General features: G+C 34.2%; 1 protein-coding gene across 3 annotated transcripts; it reads left to right on the top strand.

The window, feature by feature from the left end:
* Positions 1-1929: 1929 nt before the first annotated feature.
* GNPDA2 (glucosamine-6-phosphate deaminase 2) lies at positions 1930-27425 on the top strand. 3 transcript variants are annotated; one of them, XM_027598814.2, is made up of 8 exons: positions 1941-2030; positions 3446-3475; positions 4959-5120; positions 9169-9270; positions 10328-10510; positions 15314-15498; positions 19242-19416; positions 24698-27425. In XM_027598814.2, the coding sequence occupies exons 3-8, from the start codon at positions 4997-4999 to the stop codon at positions 24757-24759; spliced, it is 831 nt and encodes a 276-aa protein (XP_027454615.1). In that variant the 5' UTR covers positions 1941-2030; positions 3446-3475; positions 4959-4996; the 3' UTR covers positions 24760-27425. The 3 variants fall into 3 exon arrangements, with proteins under 3 accessions (XP_027454614.1, XP_027454616.1, XP_027454615.1); XM_027598813.2 differs by lacking the exon at positions 3446-3475 and having other exon boundaries at positions 1930-2030; XM_027598815.2 differs by lacking the exons at positions 3446-3475; positions 24698-27425 and adding an exon at positions 21666-24676 and having other exon boundaries at positions 1930-2030.
* Positions 27426-27496: the final 71 nt, after the last annotated feature.

Raw genomic sequence — 27496 nt, 5'->3', positions numbered from 1 at the left:
AGAGAAAAGGAAGACAGGATATGATATAGGGCAGTCAAGGCAGATTAATCATAGTAAGTACCTACAGTAGGGGCAGAACTTATATTTCTTGTGTCAGAAACACATAAAGAAGTAAAACCCTTGGGAAAGAATATGTTACACAAATATCCTTCTATGCTCCAATAATATTCCCAGCAAAGCTCTTTTTTTTATTAGTTGCAGGTCTTTTTGACCACAGTAGATGTATAATAGATTTTTGTTAGATGATAAGTTATACTGGGAAGGTGTTAAAAATTGCTTTTGTAAAATGAACTCAAGCCTATAGTTCTAAGAAATCTTGTCCTCTAATCAGTTCAGGAGAAACTCTGAAGTATTATCATTGAAAATGGAACATCCCACTCTTGCCTGAAGCATTTCAGAATTTGACCCTGAGAAAGGATTTACAACCCATGTGCAGAACTTCAGATAAAGAGTTTAAGGACATAGCATTTTTCATTTATCTTAACCTTGTCATGTTCAATGAAACAGTTCCTTTGAGTCCGCTTGTCACCTCATGCTTGTCACCTCATGCTGGTAGTCAGATAGTATTGTTCCTAAAAGAACCCTAAACAGGGTTTAGGGAAATGGGAACATTAGTGAGGCCACACGACCCTTCTTTTGAGTGACTGCTGTTTTAACAATAACTTCCCTATCCCTGCTTCCTTCCTTCCCCATCCTGAACAAAGATCTGTGATACCCAGTTCATAGCTAATTCTGCTTCCTACCTCTTCTTAGAATCGTTCAGCACAAGTCCATATCCTATTAAAATCCTGAGCCCAGGACAAGCTGCCCTGAAATGTATCGTAATGGCATATTAATTATTTTGAATTGAAGCTAATTGAGGAAAAACTTGTGCAAGGATACTGAGACCCTCCTGTCACCCCAAAAGCAGGAAACCAACCTCCATGAAAAATACCCTCCCTGTACTAAGAAAGGACACTCCAGGGGCACTTGGGTGGCTCAGTGGGTTAAGCCTCCTACTCTTAATTTCCATCCAGGTCATGATCTCCGGGTCCTGAGATGGAGTCCTGCCAAGGGCTCTGAGCTCAGCACCAATCAGCTTGGGATTCTCTCCCTCTCCCTCTGCCCCTCCCCCCCTTGCTGGTGCGCAAGCTCTCTTTCAAGGGAAAAAAAAAAGACACTCTTATCACCAGAAATAAAGTTGAGAAAGCTGTAGAAATAAAACTTGTTACATTTTTACTAATCTACAACCTTAGCCTAAATTCCCCTTGGTAAGCTCCCAAATGCCTGTTTTACTTAGATTTAAATTCCTCACAAATTTATTGTGTCTAAAATGTATAAAAGCTGCCTGACTTGGTCATTTCTTTGTGTCTCAATATATTATTGGTCCTCTATGCATGGATAATAAAACTTTGTGTTTTTTCCTCCTCTTAATCTAGGTCATGAAAATTGAATTCTTAGGCCAGCTGGAAGACGGTGAAGGGTAGAGGGAGAATTTTGCCCCACAGTGTCCTTCTAGGTTTATTCCTAGTGAGCCACTCCAAGGCTTCCCAGGGTATACGCTTTGCTTTTCTGCAGCATGTAACAAACTTAACTTTGATGAGCTTATTGATAAAAGGCACTCAGTAAACATTCAATAGGTCAGAGATCAAGATGAATTCATATTGCTATTATAAGCAACAATTTAAGTAATGCTTATGTATGAGCACAACAGTCCTACATATTAAATTTCATAAACCCAAGAATCTACCTCAATTCAACCTCTGAGAGTTGATAAAAAGAGTAGCTGCAAGCTGATGGCCCAGGAACTGGAAACTCCCGTGTAGGAAAAGGTTCCTGCCTCACGGAATTCTTAAGAACCTCCGCACCGCTCATCCCTAGAGAGCTAGCGGTATGCGCATGCGCAGTACCCGCGGGCTGCGCCTCGGTCCTTTCTGAGCCTGGGGTTTACATCCGGGTCTTTGGACTTCGCGCTCCACACGCCGGCCCCGGGTTGCTGGGTGCTGGTTGTTTCCGCCGTTCCGACATCGGAAGTGCGGGTGGGTCGGCAGGTGAGTCCGGGCTGGGGACCAAGAAGGGGAGTCAGGCGGGGAACGGGTTGGTCATTGCCCCCTGGGGTGGGCTTTGTGCCGAAACGGGGACGTGCGGCCAGGACAGATTGCGGTCCCAGGAGCTTCGAGGCGGGGCTAGGGATGACGCGTGGCTGCTGGTGCCCTTCGAAATTGGGCCTCCGGGGGCAGGTTCCTATCCCTTCCTCTCTTTTGGCGGCTTTCTCCTGACACTTGTTAAAAATCAGTAACAGTCACCCTCATTTGTATTCGTTATAGTTTGCGGAGTGATTGGGCTCAGCAGCCACGCAGCTAAGGTGGGTTTGCAGCCCTGGTCTTGGCCTTCTAGGTAGGGACCACAGCCTTCTCTGCTGCTTCTCGCCCACAGTGGGGATGGATGGGGCTCCCCTGCCCTGCACTTCAGAGACATTTTCAGGTCAGGTGCAGAAAAAAAGCTTAGAGCAGGAATTCTGAAGTTCAGATGCTAGTGTAGCTCCTAGACTAACTGTGCACAACCTAAGTCTTGTGCAAGTTCTCCTCCTGCTCCAAAGTTCTGAGATTTGTATTCAGCAGCCCATTCTCCAAGTTAATGCACATTCAGAATGAATCAGCACCAGAGGAAGGTGAGGGAATGGGGGGGGGGGGGGAGCTCATTTTTTTGAGTGCTGTGTGGTTGTGATGCCAGAGAATTGCCCAGAGCCACACCAGTTTGGATCTATGAGGATTGGCAAAAACTGGCAAAAACACATTTTTTAATCTGAATAAATGTGACCAAAACATTCTGCTTTCCTCTGCGTGGGATGATTCATTTGAGACTTGTGTAATGAAGTCTGAGTACTCTGAATTTAAAACAAACAAAACTTGCCTGTACCTGATCTGAAAGACTTAACTTGAACTTCTTTGCAATGAAGTCTCTTCCTGTGGTGGTCTTTTCAAAATTTAACCTGATTGTAATAATCATCCATGATATTTCTAAAAGTGCAGATTCCATGGATCCCATTTCACATCTGTTGAAACACTTATGACAGGTGAGAGGGGCCTGGGAATCCATATTTTTAGCAGGCATCCCAAGTGCTTCTTTCAAGGCACATCTGGAGCGTGGGTCTTTCAGTCAGATAGACCCTCTACCATTAATAGCTTCATAACTTCAGCAGTAAATTTCTGAGTTACAGTTTTCTATATCTGAAAAATGAGGATGATAATTTCCACCCCAGAGACTTCAGCGATTCTAAGCCCTTAATAGTAGGGCCCCTATCTTAATCATTTTTGTGATTACACAGCTTAGTGCTTGGCATTTAATAGGCCCTCATAAGTGTGTTGAATTGAGAAAAAGAGATTGCGTGCCCAGAACACAGAAGATACTTGGAAATTCTAATGCTCTTCCTCCTTACCTTGCAATTCTTTTTTCTTTTTATCAGTAATCAGTTTGCTGAATATTCTTGTTAGAAGTAAGTATATCTCTTGATGGCATACTTATTAGAAGTTAAGTATATCTCTTTATGGCCAGGAAATGTTTCTGATTCTTGGTGTAACTTTGAAATTGTTTCTGGCATTAGATCATTTATGAATTTAAATAGAGGCGAAGTCCATTTGTGTTGGAGTGAATTTATGACTTCCTATGTAGATTATTGTCTGTAAATGCTATTTGTCTCTCGTTACTGTGCCAGAATTTTAAATCACGGTGATCATAATTTCTTGTTGTTATGCCAGAATTCTAAATCTTTATGTTCTTAAGGATATCATTTAGGTTTCATATATTCATTGTAATAAGACCTACTATTCCCATTAATTTCAAGAATTTGACTTATTTTTGTATGTAAAGTATAGAAACTCAGGACTGCTGAAGCCATTTGTAAAAGGATTGGTGTGGGTGACAGATCCATTTAAATATGAAACTAAGAATTAAAATCTGGGAATTATGGTTATAGGATACAGTGTAAATGTTATAAATCTTGTCAATATAAAAATAATACATTTTACAGAAATCAGGGGTTGTGAGTCATGGTAGTAGGTCAATCCACATTGTCTAAAATGGAATCATAGTTTTTAAATGACTCTGATCTCTTAATATTTTGTCTTAACCTTAGATTACTCTTTTAGGAACTAAAATTCCTTTTTATGAAGAATTTTTTTTTTCAGAGATCAGTTTTAGTTCACTTTTTCTTTTGTTAAATTCAGGAAGAATTAAATATTATGCTTTTTATTAAAAACAGCATGTCTAGTATGATCTCATTGTTGAAAATTATTTCTATACATTCTATTTATATGTGTGTGCATTAGATAGACATCTGGAATGTTGTATGCCTAATAATAATAATTTTTATTTATGAGTGTAGAATTTGAGTTGATTTTTTTCTTCCTCTTATACCTTTCTATATTGAAAAATGTTTAAGTGCAGGTATCATTTTTACAAAAACATCTAACAAAAGGGAGGTTTGGTTATTACAGTATTTATGGGGGTGAGTTCTGGATTTTAGTAAGTAACCCAAAGGTTGCTAAGTATCATTATTCCCTTTAACTTGCATTCAAGAAATGAGTACTGCTTTGTTTGCCTTTAGGCTTGTTTTATGTTGCTTTATATAAACAGTGTAGTGTCATGGCTTATAAAAACTTTTAAGTTTGCCTTGATATGAATTCTGGCTTTGTCATTTAGTAACTTTGCGACCTCAGTCAAATTATGTGAGTTCTTCTCATCTAAAAGTGGGTGTTGTATTTAATTCAGAAGACTGTGTATGTACTTAAATTATGTAGGCCACTGCTCAGAACGTAAGGTCTGTTCAAAAGAGAAAGGCTATTACTATTTTAAAAGTACAGGTTGTATTTGTGTATGTCTTTTTTAAGTGATGTCCTTTTTAAAGTCATCAGTTTTAATACACTTATGTTTGAGTGTCTGTAAATTACTTAAAATGCTCTACAATGGAATTTTCTTAGGTTTGAACTTCTTGTCCTGGAAGCTGTGCATCACCATAATGAGGCTTGTAATTCTTGATAACTATGACTTGGCTAGTGAGTGGGCAGCCAAATACATCTGTAATCGCATCATTCAGTTCAAACCTGGACAGGACAGATACTTTACATTGGGTTTACCAACAGGTAATATACCTTTTTTTTTTTTTCCATTTTAGGTACGTAAAATCATGGGATGGAAGGGTTTCTTTTAGTAAAATATGTTTCCCCTTTATTTCTTGTCATATCACTGATTGAACATATTAGTATATAAAGCCAGAAATGTGTATTTAACTATCTGGTATCTGTGTTTCATTACTGTTTTCTTGTATTAAAATTATGTATCACTTACCACTCCAAAATGCAAAAGGAAATTTCTTGCATCAAAATTATACATCACTTTCCACTCCAAAATGCAAAAGGAAATATCCTAACTTAAGTGATGGTCATAATATTTTTGTACCTTTATCTAGTCATCTTTTGTTTTTTAAGGATATTACTTTCACTACTCATATACTTAATTAGTAGATTAGCCTTTCTAATGATTGTTAAGAGGTACCTGAACTATGTACTCTTGTCTCTTCATTTTACTTCCCCCGCCTCATATTCTTTTATTATCTTATTAGCCTTTTATAATTTGTGTTTATTTTCTTTTTATTATAGAAGTATTATGACTGAAAAATTGAAGACTGGTATGTCTTCATGACAGAGTAAACCTAAGTATGAATTGCACGTTTTGTTGTATTTAGTTCCTTGTTAAGGTTTTTCTTAAAAATTAACCAAGTAGTGTCATTGATCTCATGGCACTTAATTTTTTTTTTCATGGCACTTAATTTGATATTGTTGACTTCCACAGGAAAGAGTATTGGACATGGAATCAGAGCTACTACTTACTTTCTTGGTGACTGCAAGGCATTTATTCTACCTCCCTAATCTTTGGTTTCCTTTCCTTTAAGAAAGATAAGGATAATAATAGCCGATAATGCTGTTTGAGGCTCAGATAAGGCAGTGTTTGTGCCACTCCCTTGTATACTGTAAATACTGTATAAATTTTAAGGTTCCCATAAGTGTGTCTTAAACAGTATTTTTTTTTCCTTCTGCTCCTTCCCCCATATGTGCTAATTACATAAAAGCTACAATTATACTTTTTTCCACTTGTGTAATTTCAATGAAAGGTATTGTTTAGCTCATGAAGTTGTTTGTTTGTTTGTTATCTTGCTTTTTGTCTTTTGGTCCAGGGCAGTAGATCTTGGTGAGAATGGTAAAGAGGGACTTTTAAAAACTGTACACACCAGACTGGCACCCTCAACACCCACATTTTTTATACATGAGCCCCAGTGGTTGGACACGGCCTCTGTATCAGTTTGCATACTGTAAACCCAGGCTGCAACCAGGCCAGCTGCTTTGATCACTCTGTCTTAATTATGATGTAGAAATAAACAGTAATTTTAGCTTGGGGGCAGAAAGCCTTCAAAGTGATGAATGCAAGCAGTCCTAAACATACTTTTGTGTGTTTAGATCTACAAATTTTGCTTATTTTAGGATAGTTTAACTGCTAATAATACACCTGCCAATGACGTATCTTGGAAAACCTTTGTTGACATTTTCCATTGACAGTGTTAATCATGCTCTCTCCTCCTTGCTTTTGAAGTTTGAGCATATGTTTATGTAATTGTATGTAGCATGCTGTATTTTAATTATCCCTCCACCAAGCACAGTTTCTGGAGAATATCTTTTCAGTGCTTATTGACGTGATCTTAACAAGCTTCACATGTAAGGGCCTGCATGCTTCCTGCCTCCCAAATTTATGCCCTGATTCTCTTAGTCTGAATCATGATAGGAAAATTAGACTACTTGTAGTTCAAAGAATAGACCTGACTTTGCTGGGTTTACTTTCATCATGTTGCTAGTATGTTACATAATGAAAACTGTATGAGCCATGGAACCAGACAGAATCTCTTGAATCTCTGGCTTCATTATCATATGATATTTGGCAAATTCCTTAGTCTTTTTGACCCATTTCTTCCATTCTCAAAATGAGAAAGATAATGCCAATTCTCCAAGGTTTACATGAGCTGATGTATAGCATCTAGCACATGGTAAACATACAAATGTCATTTCTTGGCCTCCTGCCCCATCTTTTTTTGTTCTCAACTACAACCTAACCCTAATTTTAACTATTGGAATTCTACCCTTTCTTCAAGACTTAGTTGAAATGTCATCTTCTTGGATATCCTTCCTTCAACAAACAAGACTATAATCTTTTCTTCTTTGATTTACAACAGTTCTCCAGACTTCTTATAGGTTATTTAGAATATTTTTGTTATGATTATTTGCCTATTCCTATCTTGTGAGGTTTTTTAGGATAGAAACAGTTTTAATTTTTGTTTCATCTGAATCATAGTAAGCACTTGGTAGTAGTTATGTTAGTAAATAAGTTTTGCAAAGCAAATATTAAAATGAAGTTTCTTTAACTAGTGCACCCTGTACCGTATCTTTCATTATTTCTTTTTCTTCAGCCACTTGGATTAAAAAGTAGGAAATGAATGTGGTTTTTTTTGTCTTCACCATTGTGACTCCTCATCTTTTTTATTCATATATTCTTAAATCGAGGGAGTCCTATAATTAAACTCTTGACATTGAAACAAACACAGATTTGTTTATGCTTCTCAAAAGAAAGAAGGAAAAGCACATTTATCCATCTTTAAGATAGGTCTTATGTTAGTGGGTTATAGTTCTTTGAGATGGAATTGTAAAATTTATAAATTATTAATTACAATTTAAAACAGTATGTTTGCTTAGCTTTTTTTATAACTTTATTGTTATGTTAATCACCATACATTACATCATTAGTTTTTGATGTAAGTTTGCTTAGCTTTAAAAATATCTTTTAGTCTTCTGTTCTCTGAACCTATATTTATTATTTATAGCCACCTGTATTATTCTTTCATCTCAAATGAAAGGCAATTTTTTTACTACTATAGAATTTCCTTTTTTGTTTGTTTTTTTGTTTTGTATTCTTTTGCCAAAGACTGTTTAGTTCTGTCATACTTCTGTCTGCCACTTGAGTAGAAATTTTGTGTGCAGATGTTTTGTTTTGTGATGGTGAATATATTAGTAATTAATACTACAGCCAGGATTGGGAGGGCCAGATCACTTGTTAAGAATGCATTCATTTGGGGCGCCTGGGTGGCTCAGTCGTTAAGCATCTGCCTTTGGCTCAGGTCATGATCCTAGGGTCCTGGGATCTAGCCCCGCATTGGGCTCCCTGCTTGGCGGGAAGCCTGCTTCTCCCTCTCCCTCTGCCCCTGCTTGTGTTCCCTCTCTTGCTGTGTCTCTGTCAAATAAATAAATAAAATCTTAAAAAAAAAAAATGCAGTCAATCTCTAACCTTCCAGTTTGTAGTTAAAATGAAAAAATACAGCAAATTTAAAAACGGCGGCCATCTTCAAGTGGCTAAATTTATCTTTGTGCCATGTCAAGAAGCACTATCAAACTGATTTTAGTTTTATAAAACATGTAAAAGAATCACATTTATAAAACAATAAAATCAAGAACTCAGATGAAATATCCAAAGCCAAGATCCCATTTCCCAGAGGTCATTTTACTTTATACATTTTAGTTGATACATGCTGAATATAATGCAAAATAACAGAACCTCCAGTTAAAATCATAAAGGCTAATGTTCCTCAAACAGTACTTGCCAATTTCTGAGTCTACTTTGAAAGTAGAGGCAGTATTTAAATTTAGCTCTGGTTTCTCTTCTGATTTCATTAAATGGTCAACTTGACCTTTTTGTATTTCATTTATATGATATAAATCCTCTATAAAAGCTTTTTCTCAAAAGGTGAGGTGTTTTTTAATTCAAATGTGCTTTCTAGAAGTTTCTAATCTTGTAATATACATTAATTCCAAATACTGAACAACTCTAGAATAATTTTCCAAACTATAATTTCTATTGATAGATTTCTAGTTTTAGTCAGCAAATTCTAATAGTAATACTAAGATTTCAAGGTGCCTTGCAAATGTATGTATAATTCAAAATATATTTGTTAATTGAATATGTATTTAAATTAATCATTGTTTCCCTAGTAAATGAGAAATAGAGAATATCATTAAGAGAATAAATATAAACTTTTTTAAAAAAGTAGGTTTTTCATGTTATGTTAGAAAATGGACTCTCTATCTGTTTTAGGAAGTACACCTTTAGGATGTTACAAAAAACTAATAGAATATCACAAGAATGGAGACCTTTCTTTTAAATATGTAAAGACCTTTAACATGGATGAATATGTAGGTAAGTATATCGTTTGAATATATTATTTGGATATGTTATATTTTAAATAAAATGAATATAATTTAAGAATTAATATGTTATTTGAATTTATGTTTTGAATGTAATATAATTAGAAGATAATGTACTGCCTTGTGGTGAGGTTGGGAGTTTATATTTAAAAAATCTATATTTTTGTGATGCCAGCACAATATCATGGAGGAATATGGAACTAGAAATCAGAAGATCTGTATTCATTCTTGGGCTGTACCACTTACCAATCATGCAACTTTGAGCCAGTCCGTCACACATTTTGGTGTTTTTTTTTGTCCCCTTAAGGCAAAGTTAAAACCAGTGTTGTTGTGGGGATAGAGCACCACATATGTAAAAGTAATTAGTAAAATAAAGATTTTTCAAATATATTTATATTTGTGGCTATGAAGCTTTTATGACATATTGACTGTTAACTTGCTTAATAGGAAAGATCTGTGATGCGAATGAACTCTTGTTTTAAACTTTGAACATAGGAATACATTTTTAATGTTAGCCTAAGTGATAGCCAAAGAATTGTTGTGATTCAGTATACTTTGCATGCATATAGGAAAAATAGATGAGAAACATGGACCAACATTCCAGATGTATGGCTAATTATGTTGAAATTAATATGTAAATCAGTTCCATTGGTAGAAGTTTTGTGCCTGAGAAGTGGAGTACAGTGATTAAATGCATGTGAACTAGATTTCTGTTTGAATTCCAGTCTTTCTATGAGCTGTGTGACCTTGGGAAAGTTACTTAACGTTTCTGTACTTTTGTTTATAAGATGAGCATGATAAAAGTAATTCCATAGATGTTATAAAAATTATTTGAATTAATACATACATGTAAGGTGGTTAACGCCTGGCATATAATGACCATGTATTCCACATAAAAATGCCTGTAAATTGGATTTAATTTGGATATCCATGGGATGTGGAATAGAAAGATTATATATTTTAAATAGCATTTATGGTTTAATCAGAAAGTAAACTTTGGATTTATTCCTGGAAATACTTACATTTTTATTTATTAACTTTTTATTTAGGACTTCCCAGAAATCATCCTGAAAGCTACCATTCTTATATGTGGAATAACTTTTTTAAGCATATTGATATAGATCCTAAGAATGCTCATATCCTCGATGGGAATGCTGCAGATTTACAAGCAGAATGTGATGCTTTTGAAAAGAAAATAAAAGAAGCTGGAGGAATTGACCTTTTTGTTGGAGGTACGTAAAACATTTTTTCATTAATCTTACCTTTGTGTAATGTAGAGAACACCTGTAACTGTAATACCCATTTACTCAGCTACTGATTTTTATTTTACTTTATTTTCATCAAAAAATAATATTAAAGTTGCAAGCTAGAATTGCTTAAATTATGTCTTGAAAAATAAGTCCAATACCTGCTAAACTCTTTTATATTATTTCTTTAGAATTAACAGTTTACCACATCTTTCAAAATGAGTGATGTTTCTTTTCCTGAATGATAATTCTTATCTTTTATGATTTCTTTAAAATCCCAACCCAGCTTTCTTACCAAATTACAGGGTTAAATCTCTAAAAGTTTGCATGTGGAACAGTGGATTTTAGCATTTCTGTACTGATCACTTAAATTACTTCATCTCATTAAAAAAATCAGTTAAGACTGATGTGAGACTTTATTTATCATCACCCTTTATTAAATGTGAACTAAGCTGTATAACTGTCTTTATAAACGCCACATGAATAAATGTTTAACTGGCTAAATTCCACTTGAAATTTATATATATCTACACCCATGCGTGTGTTCGTAATGTACCATTGAAAATAGGAAATTTCTTTGTAATGACAATATGGTTTTCTGTCGTCATTATGAAGCCTGAGATAGCTATTTAATTACCATAAGAATAGTATAACAACAACAAAACTGAAACCAAAATGCTTTTTGCCAAAGTTTTTAGTATTCAACTAAATGTACTAAAGCTCTAAATTAAGTTCTCTGGATATATCTTATATTTATTAAAAGACTGCTTAAAAGTACATGAATTAGATCTTCAGTAGAGCTGTATTGAGGCTGACTGATGGTTGAGGTGGCCAGGTATAGTTGTGGTTGGTTGCCCTTGGGGAAAATTGGGTATTACAGTCAGACATGAATTCGCATTCTGTTTTGGTCACTTATTATCTGTATGACCTTGGGAAGTTTATTGAAGTTCAGTATAATTAAGTTATTTGTAAAACAAGAATTAATATTAACCATTCCAAAACTTGTGAGAATTCATCATGTTATAACATGTAAAATGCTTGCATAGTGGTTGCTGTGTAATTGGTACTCCAATAAGTGTTATTCAGTTTTCTCTTTCTGAACTGTAGATGATGAAATAATTGTTCCTTAGTTCATTGAATTTCCTGCTTTTTTACTGAATTACTTCTAAGGGTATCCAGTGAGACTGAGATTTTCTCTTTGAGGAAATTTTTTTCTCTACCTAACAGAGCCAATATCATTTACTTTATTTTGTAAATGGGATGGTTTTATCTGAGCAAGAATCTAAGCTAGACTGTTTTACTTTTCAAAATAGAAAGTTACCTATGTTTTAAATAAAATTCCAGTATTCCTGGAAAATATTTGTATTCCAGTTTTGTCCATATGATTCAATTCTGAAATAATTACTATTTGTACTTGCCAATATCTAGGGTGATTTAGGAATGTTTAAGGAATACACTACCCATGCATTCTTTAGGTTTTCTAAACTCCATACAAAAATCAAGTAGAATTACTATAATGTATACCTAATTACTGTAATGTAATTATACCTAATGTATCTGTATTTTAGTTATATCAAGAAATATTTCATTTACCATTATACAAAAAGGCATGGTAGTTTAATAGAGGTTCATTATTAAAAATGGCTTAAGATATTTTTCTATCTTTTTTACTTCATTTAAATATCTTTTTTTTTCCTTTTAATTTATTTGCCTTACCTAAGGATCCATGTGACAAATCCCTTGGGGATTCTATGCCAGAAAATAGAATTTATTTGGGTGGGGGGACCTAAGAACTCTTAAACTCCATTTTTTCCCTTTGTCTGCTTTCCAGGAAGTATTCACAGCTTAATGTAGTGTTTAAGCCTGAATATCCCTTATCAAAGATTTCTCCTAGAACTTTCTTCGTTTCCTATAGCTTTAAGTCACTTCTCATTTCTTTTTGGCTTAGGATTTTTGGTGTATTTCCTCACTATAGGTCACCTTAGTTTTCCCTTTGAAACAGATGGAGTGTAAATTATAATTATGTGTATCACTGACTCTTATACTCTAGTATATTCTTTCTAAAGAACCTTACTTTGTTTTCTAACCAATTTTTGTCTTAAGCTTCCTGTAGACATTTTCTCCTGACCAATCAATCAATTAATCAATAAATAAGATTTCCTTGCCTCTTCCATTAACACCTTCTCTGTAGTCATGTCATGATCAGGGTCTGCCATTTTATATTTACCATCCAAAAGACATAATTACTCTGTGTATAGGGGGAGAAGGTTTAGCTTATTGCATTTTCTTTGAACTTTTTCCTATTTGGGGTACCTGATAATTGGATGTATACTCATGCAAGAATCTCATTTGATTCTTTGCCTTTGTTGATCTAGATTTGTTATTGGATTTTCAAGATGAGGCTTGGTATTTGGGTCTTATCACTTACCCTTCTTTTGTTCCAGGGTTTGTTGGTTAATAAAAACACTAAGAACTGAGCCAAATGGGATCAAAATATCAGCCTTATTAAAGGTAAAGTTGGATTAGAGATTTCAGGTTGGGCTTGAGGCCAAAATGGGGTTTCTTATTCTTCCCCTCTAAACTGGAAATAGTAGAATGAGAAGAGCTCAAGACTGTGAATCCATCATGTCTTACTCCTGGGAAATAGAACAGGAATTCCCTTTCCTCAGTAGAAAAGAAAAAGGAAACATACTGCCAAAAGTTCTCATCCTCCCTGTCATGACAGAATTGCTAAAAGAAAGAGTAGAGTGTATCATGCAATCCCTGACCCACCCCCAGCAGTAAAATACACAAATATGAAATTTTATAAACTCTAAGGATATTACTAACTTTAAAATTATCTTAAGATACTGTTTTTTAAAAAAATAAAAATAAGACTGTGGGGAAAACCTTAACCCTCTCCTTTGGGTACATGATTAGAATCTTTGGTTTGCAAGTAACTGTAATCTACTTTGGGACCAAAAGTGAATTAACTAGAATGATTCTGGGCTAATGCACAGAATTGTTATAAGAGTTGAAACAGCCAAGTCTATGGAAGAACAAGAACCAAGGCGCCTCAGATCTCCAAAGCAGGAACTTATGGATACTCTCCTGCAGTGCAATCATCAGATACCTCAGCTGTAGGTGCCTTCCTTCTTTTCTCCACCCCACTCAGGTTTCAGAATTTCCTGAGAGAAATTCTGACTGTTTCAGCTTGGGACAAGTATTTGTCACTAGACCACAATCATCCTGACTCAGAGAGATACAGAGTAGATAAAGTGAGGGGAGCAGAGCAAGGTAGAAGGAGAAGAGAAAAACTATACTGAGCATACCAAAGAATAGCAACCATCTATTCATTTATTCAACCATTATTTATTGAGGGCCTCCTATGTGTCATGTATTGTTCTAAGGGGTAAGGGTATAGTAATTAAGAGAAAGTCCTTACTCCAATGAAATTTACATTCTACCCCACAGAACTGTAGGAACACAGGGAAGGCCTGTAATCCAGACTCATGTTTTAGAGATGTTTCCTAAAGGTGTAAATGTATTAGTTTAGACTTAAAGACTGAATGAGAATGTGCCAGACATATTTATATCAGGAAGCTCAATTTCTAATAGTTACTTATGGTCAGTAAGGGAATATATTGACCCTTCTCTGTCTTGAACCACTGCTGATAATTTCAGCCTTACTCTATACTTTTGTATGACTCACACACAATGCCAGTTAGAACACTAATGTTGATCCTTGAGGACTTCCTATTTTTTCAGGAACTTTTATTTTCCTGGTCCCATCCTTTCTTTTTTGTACACACATAGAGAAATATAAATATTTGCACAGATACATATTTAAGAGGAGAAACAGTAGTTTTACAAATCTGGAGAGAAATGCATATCTATAATTTAAAACTTATATTTATAGGCAGATACATATACACTAATGGAAAAATCCATACATAATAACCACATGTAGGTCAGGCTTTATGTCACCATATTAAAAATTCCTAAAATGTGGTGCTTTGGTAGCTTATATTTGTTCCCTAAGATTTTCATTTCTTCTTTGTTCCATCAAAACCAGGTTATTCTTTGTCATATTTTACTTTGTTGTAATCTGGGAGAAATTGGTTTGAATTACAGGCTAAGAGTCAGTAAAATACACATATCCGTCATTAAAGTAAAATGCAGAGTATAAATATAACAGCTATTTTGACTCAGAACTTGTGGGTTTATTTTTTCATTGAGGTTGTCAGAACTCTGACTAGCTAGTAGGGTACACATATGTAAAACTTGATTTATTCATTCCATAGAAGGATTCTTCATTTTACAAAAAGATTTACTTCCAGTTTCATTCAAATAAGGAATGTCATATTTTTATCTATATTTTAGAGGCAGTCCTAGAATATTTTAGAGCTGGCAGTGGGTCTCTTTAAAGCAGTGTTTTCAGGTTGTGGTTGTCACCCATTATTAGGTCATGACATATCAGTATAGCCATTCACATTCTGCATTTTCCTTTTGTATGTTTTCCTTGTGAAATTGAATGACTCCTAGCAGGGGTAAGTATTGTTTCATGCAGTTCTTGTTTTTAATTACATTTGTATGTGTGTATATGTGTGCTAGATTGCAGTGTCAGTTACGTTCATGCTAGCTCAGTGCTAAGCATATGGAATACATTGAAATACTTGTTGAATCAAATACAGGAACAAGTATTTAATGCAGCATTAGAATATGACTATTTGCTCTTAAAAACAAGCTGAACTTTGAGAAATCTTATTTATTTTATGTGTCTATGTGTGTGTATACCTCTTTTAAAAGGAATTGGTCCAGATGGTCATATCGCTTTCAATGAGCCAGGATCCAGTTTAGTATCAAGGACAAGATTAAAGACTCTAGCAATGGACACCATTTTGGCAAATGCTAAATATTTTGATGGAGATTTATCGAAGGTGCCAACTATGGCTCTAACAGTTGGTGTGGGGACGGTGATGGATGCAAGAGAAGTAAGAATTCAATATTCTTTGATGTCTGTAGATTTTGGAGGAGTTATGGCACCAAATAATTTTTGTTACATCCTATTCACTAGGTAAATTGTTATCTAGCTCTCAGTGACTTCTGTCTCATTGCCATGTTTAGAGTCCAACTAAGTCTTTTGGAGCTAAGAATTAGGCACCACTCCTTCTGGAATACTGCTACCTTGGCCTATTCTGCTTCTCAGTTTGAGTTCCTAAAATCATACTGATCAAATGGTCTGTTTTTAAGTGAAATGGTGTGGTGAAAGGTCTGTTGTAACAAAAATGCAATGCTGGTTAAACTATTTTTGGAGGCTCAGGATAATTTACTGTAAAGTACTTCTTGACTGTGGGAGGATAGCCAGTTAGTTTCCAGCATAAAAAGAACCCATTTAAGGCTGAATCTGTTCTAAATTTGGTATACTTAAGAAGGCAAGTACTCTGAACAATATATCCTGCCTAATTTTTAAATTTTTAATTGGGCTTTCATTTCCTTCCCTGAGAATAACAGAACAAATTATAGTCAGCTCAGGATTCTAAGTGGTTCAATTATATGGAAACTCCATTCCTTCCTGATAACAAGATGGGACAGGTTCAGAGGAAAGCATACAGACAAGTTATGAATAAGTAATGTATCTTAATGTAAATATGCCTAGACTTGAACATACAAATAGAACTGTTATTCAAAATGTAGTTTTTCATCTAAAAATCATCAGTATGTGAAGAAAGACCTTCACGAATTGAAATTCCATAGTAATTAAGTTGAAAAAGATTTCAGAGCAATTGTATTTCTAAAATATGAAACTGAAAGTTATGCAAATAGATTTCTTACATTTAACAAGATTTAAGTTGTAATGTAACAAGCTAATTCTTAGAATGAACAAAGTTATTAAGATACTGATTTTTTTTTCTTTTGGTCAGTTTGTCAGGAAAATTTTATGTCACTCACCTCACAGTACTCACGCTCAGCGTGATTACAAAGAAAATTATTATGGCAAAACTATTCTAGGACTTCATTGTTTTCCCAGGGGCCCTAGTGCTTTGATTTTTCTATCATTCTTTTGAAACAAGTATCACATCATCATACTTAATGATTTTCTTATCTTTAATTATAAGGAGCTTAATGTGTACAGATTTTCATTTGCCAGTGATTTTAACTGTGATGTGAGCTGTTCTTCAATTTTAGTTTCATTAAGAACAGATACACTTAATAAAATTTTGAATCAATGTGTGGGGAAGATGCTATTATTAGATGGAAAGTACATATGAATGGTAAACTAAATTTCTAAGTGGTTAGTGTATCAGGAAGCAGCTTCACAATTTGGCAGCTCTGTTAATGGGGACCTTCTGTACATACCTTGGAAGTGACACCCTGGAAGTTATTATAGGTTTCCTTAAAATTTGGGATTTGTCAACTAGATAAGGAACCACTCCAGTCACTACTTTATCATTCTCCTTGGCTTGAGGCCTTCACACTGATTACCACTGTGAAATGCTCTACTTTTCCAGACCTTGCTTAACTAAAATGGCACCTTTCAGTTTTCAACTTTCAGAATTACCTTTCTTGACCATAATCCTCATAGTCAAAGTTACTTTCTTCTGTTTTCTCTTAGACCACTCTGTTCTTTTCCTTTGTAGCACTTCTCACAATTTCTGATTGTTCTTGTATGTTTACTGGTTTTAGCATCTTTTTTCTCACTAATTTACAATCTCTGTGAGTTTATAGGTCATGTATACCTAGCACCTTACACTGCCTGTCACATAATAGGTATTTAATAACTGTTGGGAATAGTGTGAATGAATTATGTTCGTAATTCATGTTGGACAAAGTTCTATCCACAGCTGTCATTTACTTGAACCACCAAATCTGATTTTTGTTGACTTTAGGCTCTTCGCCGAAATCTAAATTTACCTTCAAAGAATTGAAATTTGTTTTTACTGAGGTATATTTAAAGATAATGTCATATATTTTAAAGATAATTTCAAAAGAAAAATTATTTTCCACTATTGCAACATCTTTATAATTGTTATATATAATAATAATACTTTGGATATTTATTCTTAAGATGACATAGGAAAAACTAATTTAAAAATCTGCTTTTGATTTTGCTACCTTATTGAAAGTCACCGAAGTCAGTAATGACTTCTTCATTGCTAACAACCGGCATCTTTTCTGCAGGTCTTATCCTATTGGGTCTCTTTTCATCATCTACTACTGTTGACCGTCCCTCCCATCATAAAACTCTGCCATTACTCTTCTTACTTTCTGAGCATTCCTTCTCAGTCTGCTTCTCAGGCTTTTCTTCTTCATCTGCCTTTTGAATATTGTTTTTCCCTAGGGTTTCATTCTGGAACTGCATATTCATTCTGCATGCTTTGGGGCATGACCTTTTTTCTTTTTTTTTTTTTTAAATATGTCAATAGCAGTCACTCTTTGGAACATTCTTTCAGTAGTTTTATCACTATTCCAAAAAGATAAAGTACTCAATACAGTGATAATAATACGTATCTTTATCTTGTACTCCTGAAGCTGCACGTTTTGTATTTCCAACTTCCAGCTGACATCTCCATATTCAGACTCCCTATACTTAAGCTGTCCAAAATTTAAATTTATCTTTCCACCAAATTTGCCTTTCTTCTGAGTATTCCCTCCCTTGGTGAATAGCAATACTCACCATGAAAATTAGCTTGATGGGGCGCCTGGGTAGCTCAGTTGTTAAGTGTCTGCCTTAGGCTTAGGTCATAATCAGAGGGTCCTGGGATCAAGCCCTTCATTAGGCTCCCTGCTCAGCAGGAAGCCTGCTTCTCCCTCTTCCATTCCCCGTTTGTGTTCCCCTTCTAACTCTGTCTCTCTCTGTCAAATAAATAAATAAAATCTTAAAAAAAAATTATATGAGCTTGAAACATGTGTCATTCTGTTTCTTCTCTACATCTAATCAGTCACCAAATCCCAACCATTTAACAAATAACTTAGAGGTAAATAAGGACTATTAAGCCTATATATCAGTTTTTTCAAGGATTATTGCAAACCCCTTCTCAATCATAAAAATAGTAAAGATTCATTCTGACACATACACACTTACATTGGCACATGTTCTTTGAATTATAGGCTTTTAGGAATTTGGGACCAACAGCTTGGATTTTCTGTAATTCATAAGGGTATTCTTAGTCTTGTGTACTTCTTAAAGGACAGTTCTCACATTTAAGTAGATCCCTAATCCTTCTTTAAATCTAGTTTTTGTTTCAAGACAACTTTGATAAAATCTGTTCAGTAAAATAGTCTTTAGGCTTCTTTCTCTAACTTTCAAAGTAATATCTACTGTATTGATTGGGTTAGGGCAATTTGGTATATCATTCCTGCTTATGTCAATTCTTTGTTGACCTGCAATTCTGCTTTTGCAAAACAGCCCTTTTCTTTCTTTTTTCTTCATTTTCCCAGGTCACTTATGCACATCAATATCTAAGTATTAAGTACCTGCATTATGGTATATTCAATACTTCATAAGAAGATACAATTTTACTTTCTTAAACCAGAAGTTACACTTTATGCTTGCCTTTTACCTCGAAGAACAAAAATAAATACCTTGAACTGTGAAGAAATATGTAGCTATTTATTTTTATTTTACCTTCAGAAGAGTATTGGTGCTAACATCTTCAAAAAAAAAATAGAGCTTTTTAGTCATTTGAAACATGTTTTAAGAATTAATTAACATGTAATGGTCATGACTTTTCAGGTAATGATCCTCATAACAGGTGCACACAAGGCATTTGCTCTCTACAAAGCAATAGAAGAAGGAGTAAATCACATGTGGACTGTTTCTGCTTTCCAGCAGCATCCCCGAACTATTTTTGTGTGTGACGAAGATGCTACTTTAGAATTAAGAGTTAAAACTGTGAAATACTTTAAAGGTGAGCATTGAAATTTCAGAAGCAGAATGTAAGAATGTCCCATTGTAGATGACAATTAAAACTTAATAGACTGTGGAGTCATATCCTGCACTGTGCCTATTGAAACCAGCATTTTGCCAACACAGTAGCCAGTTCTTTTTAAGGAATAGAAAAATCTCACCTCAAATAATAGCTTTCAAAATAGTTTCCTATTTTTTTCTTGAAATCCAAAATTTAATAAAATATAAAATATCTTACTTTCATAATGTATATATAAGATTAAGTAACCCAAAAGAAAATATATACCTACACACACACACACACACACACACACACACACACACACACACACACTCTCTCTCTCTCTCTCTCTCTCTCTCTCTCTCTCTCTCTCTCTCTCTCTCTCTCTCTCTCTCTTCTTTTGTTTCCCTGCCCTACCTTCCTCACCAAGGTATGGTTTAGAATCTAAGCAGCAGATAAGTTGGGTCGCCCACTATCTCATTTAATCTTCACAATTTCAAATTATTCCCATATATCAGTTATAATGGTTCAGTGTCAGAGCAGTATGGAATAAGCTCTGCAAGTAAGTAGGGGTTTGACTGCCCAGACTTCTGCATGTAGCTTGTGCTTTTGACTCTTTCTGCAGTCTGGTTCAGTAATTCTTAAACCTTCCCATACCGGGTTGTATATATGAAACCACATGTGCTTGATGTAATGGGTGATTTAAGAGATTTTCAAGGAAAATTTGACTATACTGTTTAGAAACCATTCCCTGCTTAAGAGTGAATTCCGCATATAGATATACACACATAATAAACAAGCTGTATAAATAGGTGCTCTTTATAAAGTATTTTATATAGCTGATATGAAAATATATAACTGGTCATCTATATATATATATATACACAGAGTATGTAGTATGTGTACTATTGATATTACATGAATATGTATTTTTAATCTTTGTACTCTAGTTACTAGGTGCTTATTTAACATGTATTAGAAAAAATACACTAAACCAATCAAACTTGTATTCCATAAACATCGTTTTGACAGTTAAAGAAGTTACCATATTTTATTGCCTGTGAGACACATCTTTTTTCACATCTATCTTGTCTGAAATTGGGATGTGTTTAAAATTGGTCATTATCAGTTACCTAGTAGTATTTTTTCTTGATACATAATGTGTGTCTCAGTCTTCAGCGTCTCATTCATGAAATAATAGTATATAAATTTAAATTACAAGTCAATTTAAAAGAAATCTTTAACTCATAGTTCATGTAAATGGTGTGGATGTGGCAAAAATCTTGATGATACACAAATGAAGTTTGATGAATAGTGAACAATCAAAATTTTAATCATGCTTAGTTTTCTATTTGCATTTGGCTGTTGTGAGCACTTCCCTATTTCACAATTCTTCAAAAGCATTTTTAATGGCTATATAAGTAGATGTATCAAAATTTACTTAAACCTTTCCTTACTGTTAAATGCTTAGATTATTTCCAGTCATTTATATTTTTATCAAAAGTTTTTCTTTTACCAAGCCACAGAAGTATCAAATTAAACGGAAATATTGTCAAGTTTTTAAATAAGTTGACAGGTAAAAGAGAAAGATCTGTGATAAGTTATGTATAAGAGTCCTTGTATGGAGTTTTACCCATATATTTCCAGGTAGTCTTTCAGATTTCATTACAAATACTAGATTCCTTGAAAAGATTAATAAAAGGAATCCCCATTATCCACATATTTTAATGCCAGAGATCATTTAAGATTCCCATGTTCTGGTACCAGCAATCTTCAGGTAAACCCTTGTGCTTATCAAATGTTGTCAATTCCGTTTTTATAAAATGTTTACATTTTAGTGTAGTAAATATTTAATAGCAGCCAATACTTATATGACCAGGCACTATTCTAAATGGATTATACTTGATTTACTTAATTCTCACAATGCAATGAAGTGGGTATTCTTATAATCCCATGTACAGATGAGTTAACAGGCTTAATAGAGGTGTTAAGTCACCCAAAGTCATACAGCTCATATGTGGGCAGAGCTGGGTAAGTGAAACCAGTCTTATCTGGTGTCTGGGCTTTTGTCCACTGTTTATACTCATAGAAGGGGAATAAACTTTGGCTATCTAAATCATATTTCTGTTTGTTTGGGTTGCTTTCATACTGTAATAATTGCTTCCAAAAAGGCATGGACATAAGTTAATTTAAAAAACAAGAGAGGTAGATGATTACATGTATTTTGTTCTTTTAATTCATCTATCCAGATTCTAAGCTGTTCTGAAACATTTTGAAGTATAGAATATTCATGAGAGAATCGCTGCACTGCTCTTTTGAGGACATTATTTTCTAATATGGATCTGTATATATTTCTGGAGAGGTTCAGGGTATCAGCCTGTCAGAGTGCCTCCCATCAATATGGAGAAAAATGGAATTGAGATATTATTCTGGGCTATATGCAGACCTCATTTTACAGTAAGGTATTTTAATACAGGGTAGAATAATTGAATATTCATAACTTATACGTAAGTATAGTTTTATATATTTGCCATATTCTCATTGAGGTATTTTACCACTTTAAGATGTACCGGAGGATATGAATCCTATAGTTACCTTCTGTAGTTCTTCAGATTCCAGTCACATTACTACCCTATCTTCTGCCATCACTAAAATGTGCATAAAAGGGCTCTAATTATGTAGGTCCAGAAGAAAATCTAGGTTCTAAATCTAGCATCTAAAACAATAAAAATCAATGCAAATGGAAGTTTCAGTATGTACCTTTTGGAAGATAGAAGTAAATTGCAGGAAAACAGTTTAATATTTTAGTCCAATTTTTTTGTTTGTGCTGATTTTATATAAAGCCTGTGTTTTATGTCTTCGAGAGTATATTTTCAAGACCTCCATCATTATGGTGAACATTTTTGTTTGTTTCATCCTTTGTAGACCCTATTCCAGTAGCTTGAGACAGAGATTGAATGAGTCAGATGGAGTCAGAACCATAAAGTTGACATTCAGAATCTATGACATTTAACTTCTTCTGGCAACATGTTAGGAAGTCTGTACATTTTAGTACTCAGAATTTATTTTTTTCTGTTAATGATTCAAGTAGCAATGATTTGTTTCTATCAATTCTTGTATAAAAATTGTTTTACCTTAAGTCATAATAAATTCTTTATCATCCAAAATGCATTTCTAGTTTGGAAACAGCCTTATGTGTAAAAGTTACAGCCAATGTATAGTTAAACTTTATATAGAGTTGAACTTTTAATGTTTATTCTGATGTTTGGGGTTTTCAAGTTCTAATGTATTATTTCCATGATCAAAGCTGTAAGTAAATGATAGATGAATTGTATCAAGTAGAATGATCCTCTTAATTACAGTGGCTTCTCCATATGAGGTTACATCTTCTCAACTGAGTGGCTAAAATTACCATTGTTTCTGTGTCCCCTCTCCTCCTAGGTTTCTCCAGTTACCATTTTACTGCTCTTTACATTCTGGTTGTTGAAATGGATTAAACTTTTCAGTTAAATTCTGTTTTTAATAGCATTGGTTCTATTTAGAGATACTACCTGGTTAATCATTTTCATTAGCAAATATTTCTTCTGCACTATAAAAATTACCCTTTAATGTGTATTTTTAGTAAATATAAATTATATTTTCCAGTTAGTGTCATCAGCCAAGAAAACAGGCCAAAGTGCCTTCAAGTACATAGTCTCACATGGTGTTAGTAAAAAAAAAAAAGAAAAAAAAAAAGAAGTGTAAGATCTCTTCCTGAAAGTAGTTGACTCAGCATCATAAAAACTTGGCTTTATATTAAGTGATTTGAGAAAATAAAATGTAATATATTTCGTTAAAAGCTTCACAAAGGTGATAGGGACTTAAATTTTGTTCACTGCATTATTTCAGCATCTGGAAGTGTGCCTGGTACATTGGAGGCATTTGATAAATTGTGGGTAGTTGGGACAGATGGATGGATGGGAGAACATAGAACTATGAAACCACCAGTCTAACCACTAAATTATGTAAAATCACCCTATGAAGCCCAAAGGATATTAAATAAAAAGAATTAAATAGTAGTTGAAGAAAACTTTTTTTTGAGTTGATAGGATGGAAAGCCCTAGAAAATAGATGATAGCACTCAAATTGGGAGGAAATAGCTCTTCCATAAAGCTAACAGGAGCAGAACAAGTTCCCATTAATAAGTTCAAGTATATATATTGATAAAGGCCTAGACTGTATTTTTTTTTTTTTTTTTTGTAATCTCTACACCTAACATGGGGCTTGAATTTACAAACCCAGAATCAAGAGTCACATGCTCTTTCAACTGAGCCAGCCAGGAGACCCTGGGCTAGATTATACTTTAAAAGCAAAAGGAAATGTAGAGGTTAAGAGCAAAAAGGAAAACCAGGGTTCAAATGTCATGACTCTTCACCTCTTTTGGGTCATGGACCACTATGAAAATCTGGTGAAGAGACTGTCCTCAGAAAAAAATGCACACATACACACACAAATTTGTATATTAATGCGGGAGAATCAAAGACTCTTTGAACCATCCCTAGCTCTTTTATATCCTAAGATTGAGGCTGTACTTGATTTCTGCCAGGTGAACAGCTTCCAGTTGTCGTCAGTTTGGGAGTCAGAAATGATTCAGTACTGACTGCTCTACTTTTTTGGCATTCTAAATTTAAATCTTTGGTTATGTTTAAATATGGAGTCTTCAACTTTTTAATGGCACCTTGGATTTTTTTCTTAACCTCCTTCAGTATAGTTTATCACCCCTGTTGTAAATACACATGTCAAAATGGTGGAAAATAATTTGCCAGATGAATGGATAGGGTAATACTTTGGGGAACTTAAAGCTATCCCAGTTTAATAACGGTTCTGAGTTCCTGGGCTGGAGTCTGGTAGAGAAGTGCAAAGGATCAAACTCAAAAGACTTATAGGATGTAATTAAAGTGTATTAACCAAGTCATTATTCAAATTTGTTATTTTGCCATATTGAAGCTTTGAAGGCAAGAACTGCTTCTACTCCCAAGGAATTTGTACTCATTCATCTACAGCTTCATAAATAACTGTAAATTATTTACAGCTAAACATTATTATTTATAGCTATTTGCTAGGTAGTTACAACTAAACATTATGAAACATTTCTATTTGCATTTTTCAATAAAACTTAACTTTTGTATCAGATGGGAACCAGTATACTTATTGTATCTTATAAACTCTTCTATTTTCTAAGGTAAATGAGAGATAATTCAAAATTAAAAATAAAACTAGAATTGTGCTTTTTTTCTTTAAGGTTTAATGCATGTGCACAATAAACTTGTGGATCCACTATACAGTATGAAAGAAGGAAATTGAAGGAGATTGGAGCAAAATTCTGCTTGAATGAACAGAACACTTTTTTAAGTAGTAGATGAATTTTCAGCTATGCAATATGATAAAACGGGGATTTTTTTGAAGACTGTCATTTTTGAAGTCCAATATCTATATGTTAAACATTCCATATTTAGAATGTGTCCATTTTATATTAAGGTTTAGGAGTAGTTGGTTCTCACAAATAGCTGTTTATTATAAAGTACAGAAGCCACACAGCCACTCTGTAAAACATCACAGAAATGAAATCTTTGTTTAAAAATTTCAAGTCATTTTAAATGTGAAGAATCTGTACACCAAATATCATTCATATGAATCTGGTGGCATTCTCAGAGTTTTATTTTTTAATCACATAAAGACACTCCAAGCCTTTCAGATATCAAACAATCATTGCAAACCTTTACTTTTGGAATGTAATCTTTGTATTTTCTGTGCATTACACAAGCTTTTCTGCACGTGGTTGCCTTAGTCATCTTTCTGCAGTAGCATCTGGACATCAAAAGTCCTGCTATATATTGTTGGAACAGAGAATTTGAAGAGATGCCAGTGCCTAAAAGTACAGTTTACGTCCTTTTGGAAAGTATGTATAAGTGCATGATTTTTGTGCACCACCTTCTATAGCACTTTTTTACAAATGTGCTCTTATTTTTATTTAATGACTTGGGTTCATGCTTTTAATATAAGTATTTTGGCAATTATGAACTTTATACCTAGCAACATACTTAAATTCTTTTGAAGACAATTTTCTGATTATTGTTAAATTCATAAATGATTAGCTTTATTCCTCAATTATATGTCTAAAAGGATAACATGATAAGTATATATAAAAGGAATTACTGTAAACTTAGATTGCCATTAACAACTTGCATCATTAAATTGCAAATAAAAGTATATTGTTTTCTATCTTTAACTCAAATAAAGCTTATAATAAACAAATGTTATCTAAATTTTATTTCCAGAGATGAAACTGAATACATGCATCTGAGATATTCCAACATTATTAGCAGTATTGATTCTGCATTTACTTTTTGTTGCCATCAGGCATTTAAGAGATTTAAGTTAAAAGACAGTAATTCTACCTATAATTTCTTAGTCACTCAGTGGGGAGTAAAAAATTCTCCCTCTTCAGCATATTTTCCATCTTACAAGCCCATCTCAGAGAAGCATTACTTACATACCTTAACTGAAATGTGACTGAAATGTATTTACAATTAAGTTCCTTAAAATAAAATAAACAGCAAATAAAAATAAATAAAACTGTTAGTATAAAATAGGTTCCTTAAATCCCAAATAACGTAGTTATAATTGCCTTGTGTTATAAATGGTCTTTAAATAAGTCATATCATCTTCCAGTCACATACCTGGTAATAAAGTACTGATTACTACAAACTATTCTATCTTATAAAGTCATAGTATTAAAGTGAAAATGCTGTTTTGGTGCATGATTCAACTAGTTATTTCTGTGCTTAAACGTGCCAGCTGAAAGAAGATCTTTCCATCACTGCCCTTGATGTTAGGGGGCTATTTTGAGTCAAGCCCATGTACACAAGCACCTCAGCAAACTGATTTCTGGCCACTCTAGCTCCCTAGCTCAGAGGCTAAGCTGCTGTTAAAGAACCAAGAAGCCTATCAGATTTCCACAAGGCAATAAAGCACAGTAGGTTAAGAACTAGTAGAAACCACTGTTTGAATCCCAGCTCTGTCAATAACTGACACCGGCAAGTGTTAAGTCTGAGCTGCTTGCCCTATAAGATGGTAACAGTACTTGTACCTCGACTGTTGTATAGACTGAATGAAGCAATGCCTATGGAGCTCAGCTCAATGGCTGTCATATATTATACTCAATAAATGGTGGCTATTCTAATACTCATATTTAAATTATTGTAATGTTTGCAAAAATCTCAGTACTGTTAAGGTCCTCTGGGAAATATGCTTAGAAGGCACACAACTCTATCATGAAAATCATCTGGGAGAGTGGTTGGGAGAAGCGAACTTAAGCTTATACTACAAAATCTGAAAAATACTTTTATCACTACAAGTAAAACTGCTTCCTGAAAAGTCAGAGGTAAAAGGAAGAGAACTAAATGTGTCCAAATTATACACATACTAATACAGCACAAATATTAAATAGTAGACACATGGTGCATACTTCATGCCAGGTACCAACTTGTAACTTTCTCCTGACAATAATGGTAGAACATTCTGTCTTAGAAATTATATGTAAATGCTCTTCTAGTTTCAAATATACTATGCAAAATACAAATATTGTTATGGAATTTCATATTTCATCTGTTCTATTACAGCTGGAGGGGATAGGGAAGATAATAGGAGATTATATAAGAAGGACGAAATCATAGGCTAATTAACCTCCATTCACAATTTTAAGTAAATCCCACTATCTTACAGTTAGAATTACCTCATAATGTAATAACCTTAGTATAAAATATATCGATAGTCTTATCCCTAACAAGACGTTTACCTCATTCAGTTCATTCAAGGTAGAGGACAAAATTCAATGGCTAATTTGCAACGACGTTGATGGAACTGGAGGGTGTTATGCTGAGTGAAGTAAGTCAATCAGAGAAAGACATGTATCATATGACCTCACCGATATGAGGAATTCTTAATCTCAGGAAACAAACTGAGGGTTGCTGGAGTGGTGGGCGGTGGGAGGGATGGGGTGGCTGGGTGATAGACATTGGGGAGGGTATGTGCTATGGTG

The sequence above is a fragment of the Zalophus californianus genome, chromosome 2 (genome assembly GCF_009762305.2).
Source record: "Zalophus californianus isolate mZalCal1 chromosome 2, mZalCal1.pri.v2, whole genome shotgun sequence".
NCBI classification, from domain to species: Eukaryota; Metazoa; Chordata; class Mammalia; order Carnivora; family Otariidae; genus Zalophus; species Zalophus californianus.
Note: the sequence above shows the minus strand (reverse complement) of the source record. Positions and strands in the feature narration are given on the sequence as shown.

What these genes read in the sequence shown, in the direction of transcription:
- GNPDA2 (XM_027598813.2), top strand. Translation starts at nt 4,997, where the DNA reads ATGAGGCTTGTAATTCTTGATAACTATGACTTGGCTAGTGAGTGGGCA. An exon ending in TAACATGGATGAATATGTAG is followed by an intron (nt 9,271 to 10,327) that starts GTAAGTATATCG and finishes CTTTTTATTTAG; the next exon opens with GACTTCCCAGAAATCATCCT. An exon ending in AACTGTGAAATACTTTAAAG is followed by an intron (nt 19,417 to 24,697) that starts GTGAGCATTGAA and finishes TTTTTCTTTAAG; the next exon opens with GTTTAATGCATGTGCACAAT.